Raw genomic sequence first — 6,153 nt, forward strand, 5'->3', positions numbered from 1 at the left:
TATATAAATAAAAGGAGCCAAAAGTGCTTTCACTGGGTTATGAACTGTGTTCCTCCAAAGATTTGCTATTTACTATTTAGGAGCAGAAATGCAAATCCTGTTGTCTACCTGATCTCTAATACTGGTAACTAGCAAATGTTTAACCAACTACGATTTTTCTTCATGTTTTTCCTAAAAAAGTGAGCTATGAATAATTTAGACCTAATTTGAAGTCGATAAGCAATGTAAACACAGTAAAAGAAATTGTAACTAATGTTGGAGTGGAGTTTTTTTTCTTGGTTTTTCTTTTGATAGTATGGAAATAGAAAAGTCTTAAACCTAGCATTTCTTTAGCTTGTTAAACTGTCAGGAAACACTTTAAAGGCTCAACCTATCAAACCAATAAAAAGTACCTCAAATGAAAATTCAAAATGTGTCTTTTCTGGGTTGGCATTTTAGGGCTATAATATTTATTATTAAGGAAATGTGCTTGTGGGTGTATACATAGTATTCTGTAGTCGTTTGTAAATTTTCTACAACCTTGCCTAATATTGCGAAGATACAGTTTTTAGACAACGTGATCTTTTATCTCTAAACTGAAAAAGAATGGGGAAGCTTTTAAGCACCAAATCCTTTGATCTCAGCTTCTGAAGGTAAATGCAGATGGAGAGTTCTGCTTGATTGCATTAATTGAATATTTAGTATCGTGGTTTTATTATGGATAGTCATTGTCAGGATGGGGAAGATAATACTACCTTTTGAGAGATCTCATACTGGTCTTATTGTGGCATTGCATAAGCCTATTGTATTACAAAAGAATTCTTTTTTTCCTATGCTTTTTATACTTTAAATATAATTCTGTTCTTAGTGCAAATACTAATTCAAAGAAGCATGGGTATTATAGATAGCTTGAACTGTATAAAACATCTGTTTTACTACTAGAAGGAACACCTATACATATATATATGTATGCAAATTCCTGAGAGGAGTTAGCAAGGTGGGTGTTCATCTCTTCTCCCAAGTAGCAAGTGGTAGGACAAGGGGACGTAGCCTCAAGTTGTGTCAGGGGAGATTTAGGCTGGCTATTAGGAAAATTTTATTCATGCATTGGAACAGGCTACCCAGGGAAGTGATTGAGCTGCCATCCCCGGAGGTATTTAAAAAACATGTGTATGTGGTGCTCAGGGACATGGTTTAGTGGTGGGCTTGGCACCGTGGGGTTTGCAGTTGAACTCGATGACTTTAGAAGCATTCTCCAACCTAAATAATTCTATGGCTCCATATGTATCCCATTCAGAGAACTTATGTATTACCTGGATCCACACTGGTGTGTCCTACGAGCAATGTATGAAGATTTCTAACAAATAAACTTAAAATAGTTGTGTCTTGTCATTGTGGAGATGCACATTAACTAAATTTTCAAAATTGTTATTCTTGCTCTTCTCACCATTCTCAGTGCACTTGCACATACTGAAATGTGTTAAACACTGTTAAAATGTTTACCTTTTTGCTGCATTACGGTCTCCTGATCTCAGTGCAGACAGGTGTGTTTCAGTTTCACTTTTTCTTGCAAGATAGTTTTTTTTAAATATAATTTGCAAAACGTATTTCAATATCTATCACAGGTATAACAGAATTTTAATTTTAAAAACATATGTAACATATTTAATGAACTTTATGACACTGGATGAGAACATAAAACGCTTTCCGCAGTGTCACTCACTGTCCTATGGGGCATTCTTGGAGTACTTTGCCTTGGAGAGCAATAAAATTTTCCTTCAGGGATCTCTTTTCTGAGGATAGAGTTTAGATGCCTGTGACTGGTTCAGGGCAAATGATAATAAGGGGAGTATCTGTTGTGGGCTCTTTCTACTTGTGAGAAGGGGATTTGTAGTAGAATGTCTAGTTTTGACTTTGAAAATAGGCTTTCTGATTGTTGAGTTTGGATTTGGTAGCAGTTTCTTTATAACTGATTTACAAGATAATAAGGAGAATCAAGAGAGGAACTTAAGAGTGCTATTAGAAGGTATTATTTTTCCATGACAAGGAATTGAACTTTGCATGAGTGAGTATAGTGTGATTATAAGATCGAAAGATGTATTGCTAATGATGTATGTTATATTGTTAATGCAATAATTTATCTTTGTGTTGTTTTTCTTTTTTCACTCCAGGAAAAACAGATCAGCAATGAAGAAGATCATTTGAGAAAGATGAGTGAGGCCAGACTGCAGTTTGAGGATCAGCTGCATCACTTAGAAGTGGAACAGCAATCCATTCTTTCCATGATAGGAAGTGAAATTGATGCTGCATGTGAAATTTTTTCCCGGGACTCCATGGAGAAATTCAAAGTAATTCTAAGTTTTAAGTATGCTGCAGATTTTGTTATTTTCTTGTGAAAGTTTGTAGTAGAATTTGGATGCATTGTTGTCACCTATCACTTAACTGTATAGATAATTTATGGGCAATAGAATTATGGCTGTTTAGCTGGTACAGAGAGATATGGCTAGGTATTAGAATGGGATACTATGAAGATCTGTCCTTGCATTAATTGGCACTCCTTTCTTTTGCCAATTTATTTTGGTGAGAAGTAGTTCTGTTTCTCTTGAATTTTGAGGCAGATTTTCCTAGGCCATGTTCCTTGGATTGAGAAGTCCCCAAGAAAGACCAAAAATACTTTTAAAATTGGGGGGAAATGGAAGAAAGGTCTTTTAAAAAAAATCATTTAGGTGCCTTCTTTTTAAGTAGAGAAGTAAATGCTGGAATTGAAGAGTTTATAACTTCCTCTGTGGAGCAGGTCCTTGTATCCAGAAAACTCAGAGTCAGATTTTCAGGAAACTGGTAGCTTGCTATAACTTTTTTTTCCACTATTTTGCTACCTCTCCTGTAACCCCTGCCTCCCATTAGCTTTTCTCCTGAGCATTCTCATTTGCCCTCCAGGTACAGAAACCTCTCTCCCTCCAGGTGATTCTGCATGACTAATCCTCTTAAATTGGCGTTGTACATAGCTGAGAATAAAGAAAATGGATGGTCTTACTGAACTTGTCATTATACTCAGTAGCATTATGGACACTTATATCACAAGTGTTTGACCTGATGGTTTTTGAGCCTTAGCTGTAACCCCAGAGTACGCTCAGATTACACATTTTTTGTCTTCCTGTTTAAAGAGAGAATACTTTGTAGTTCCTGGTCACTGGACTGGGCTGGGCTGCTTTTAAAATAGGAATTTTTCACCATTGATACCATTTCTCCACTTAACTGTGGAGTTGGGATGCTGCAGCACAAAACCAGATAAGAATTCTAAGAAAATAGTTTTGATAAACAGTCTTTCTCCTCTGTATCCTTAGAGCTAAGTCCTTTTCTTTTTTAAGTCTTTGTGATCTGCTATAGTTGCCAGATTCTTGATCACTGAACCATGCCTTCTTGGACTTGCTTCTCTCCTCCTGCAGAGTTTTTGGCTTCTGGATAAAGTTTTGCAGATCCCTGTTTACATAATTCTCCTTATTTATCCCCTTTAACTTTCTGTCACTGGCAAACGTAAACCAGTTTTGAATCTGAATTTTTGACTAGATAACTAATGTGAAAGCAAATGTTACACAGTTTTGTGGTGCCGTGTCTGAATGTATATTAAAAAAGGTAAGAAGCTTCCTTTGTTATATTCTTTCTCTGCCCAGTTGTTTATGTGTTGCCAAGGTTTCTAAAACTTTTAACAGAAGTTCTTTAGTTCAAGAAGCTGCCACTGCAACTGAGATGAGCAAGGAGGAATCTGTTGGATAAATACTTGTATTCAGAGACGTTAAAGATCAGGCTTAATATTCCCTGATGAAAAATGTATTTGATGAATTTCTAATAAGTGGAAAATACTTTCTCCTTCCTAATTTCCATTTTCATGTCTATTTCTTTCTCTCCTACTTTTCCATAGGCAATATCACTTACACCAACAGTGCTGAATGATCCTCATCGCTGGTTAGCAGAAACAAAGGTAATAGTCAAACCTTCTGAAATTTTACTGATATGCTAATATCCAACATTTGAGCAACCTGGTGTAGTGGGAGGTGTCCCTGCCCATGGCAGGGGAGTTGGAACTAGATGATCTTTAAGAGCCCTTTCAACCCTAGCAATTGAGTGAGTGGATGAGTTTGACTGGGTGAGTTTTAATTCACATTAATTCAATGTGAATTTCCATACCTACCCTAGCTGATTCATGCTTCTGATTTGACAGAAATAAAATAATTTAAAATCAGTGTATTGGATCTTCACGTACAATTATCAGCCAAAATATGTGTATTCTAAGACTCTTGAAGGTCAACATATATTTTCTTAATATATCTGAATGTCCCCGTTTATTATTGTTATTCAGTAATAGTTACAAATGAGTAATCTGTGACTCTAAAGGTAATTTGATCAGTGAATATTTATGTTCTCTTATTTTCATTAACATTCTTTCCATTTTGTTGTCTTGTGTTTTTTAACATAGACTAAGCTTCAGTGGCTGTGTGAGGAAGTGAAGGAGAGAGAAAGTAAGGAAAAAAAGCTGCGATGTTACTTAGTGAGAAGCCGAGAACAACTCAAGCACTTTACACAGATGAAGGAAACTGAACATGAGTCTCTCTTTAAACAGATTAAAAAACAAGAAAAACTTTTGGAAGAAGTTCACAGAGAAAAAAGAGGTATGTTGCTGGTTCCATTCTAGTTAATAAAAGGGAGAAAGAATTGAGAAATTCTACTAATTATAATTCCTGTTGCACATTCAGATGTGTTTTATCAGCTAGCTATTGCAAACTGTAATTTGGTAATGTGCTACTGATAACTAAGAAAAAAGTTAGGGTATTTTTGTTTTCCCTTACTGACAAAAAAGGCAAATGTAATCAGCTGTGTTTCAGCTCAGTACAATGGCTGAATAACACGTGAGTTTGCATCATGCACAGTGGATGTAGAAGTTATTTTTCAACTGTACCATCTGAGACAAAGAGGGCAAAGACGAATAATACAAGAGTCTGAGGCAGTCTGAGTTAAACTGCTATTTGCATTGCTCACTGTGCCATGGTATGATCTTTCATTGTATTCTGTTATGTCGGTTTCCAAAGGAAGTTGTCACCTCTCAGGTTTTCCTCTTTCGTGTTTTCTTGAAAAATCTTGTTCTGGCCTTTATTCAGGACTCCATACTGATATGATGGGACAGAATAAGTACTTTCTTTAATCATTTTGTTAGTTGTCAATTTGTGTTGATTGATGTAGACCTGGATGAGAGTAAACTTTTGGTAAGTGTACTGGTAACTCACTTATTATTGAAAATGTTTTGTTAAATGTTGTGACAAAAATAAAGCAACTGCCTGGTTTTGCCTGGAACAGAGTTAATTTTCTTCCTAGTATCTTGAACATGCTGTGTTTTGGATTTAGCATGAGAATAATGCTTATAACACACTGATGGTTTACTTGTTGAGCCCTAAGTCAAAGCCTTTTCAGTTTCCCATGCTCTGCCAATGAGCAGGTGTACAAGCAGCTGGGGAGGGATCACAGCCAGGACAACTGACCTGAACTGGCCAAAGGGATATTCCATACCACAGAACATCATGCCCAGTATATAAACTCGGGGTATGAGCAAGTGGCTGCATAGTACTTAGTTGTCAGCTGGGATTAAACCACTAGCACAACAGTAATAGCAAATTGAAACATTCTTGTAAATATTTTATAGAAAAATGAAGGTTATTTGTTTTACAAGAATAGTAAGATTCTGTCAAGATTTTAATCCTCCACTTACAAAGAATTTTGATAGAGAACATGCTTTGATCTTTCAAGCTTGAATGTTACTATTGTTATTTTTCATTTTTTAAAAAGGATGACAGCCAGACCCTGATATAACATTAATAGTGCCTTAGTGTTCATGTATTTGAATAATCTGTGAAGATGTATCTCCCTGCCTTTTTTAATTTAAGTGCATAAGAAATAAAGCAAACCTTATTTAGCTCTCAAATCTTTTGGACCTTGTTTGGTTTAGGCTTTGTGTAACAATTCACAGCCTGTATTTAAATTTCCAGCCACGGGCAAAGTTATCATGGGAAATTGTTAAACTGAACAGAGTGGTAAGAAGTAATAGGAGTAACGGTATTCACTGAGCACAATAAATATTATGTAATCTCATGCCTTCTCTTGATAAGGACCATTCCTTTTTTCCCT

At 35.9% G+C, this 6,153-nt stretch overlaps 1 protein-coding gene across 1 annotated transcript in view; it reads left to right on the top strand.

Annotated features, from left to right (window-relative positions):
• CEP128 (centrosomal protein 128kDa) overlaps positions 1-6,153 on the top strand; it is a 99,414-nt gene that overhangs the window by 44,205 nt on the left and 49,056 nt on the right. The window contains 3 exon segments of the mRNA XM_009073994.1: positions 2,151-2,327; positions 3,899-3,958; positions 4,454-4,646. Of these exon segments, the coding sequence (XP_009072242.1) occupies positions 2,151-2,327; positions 3,899-3,958; positions 4,454-4,646 (430 nt within the window).

The sequence above is a fragment of the Acanthisitta chloris genome, unplaced genomic scaffold (genome assembly GCF_000695815.1).
Source record: "Acanthisitta chloris isolate BGI_N310 unplaced genomic scaffold, ASM69581v1 scaffold15724, whole genome shotgun sequence".
NCBI classification, from domain to species: Eukaryota; Metazoa; Chordata; class Aves; order Passeriformes; family Acanthisittidae; genus Acanthisitta; species Acanthisitta chloris.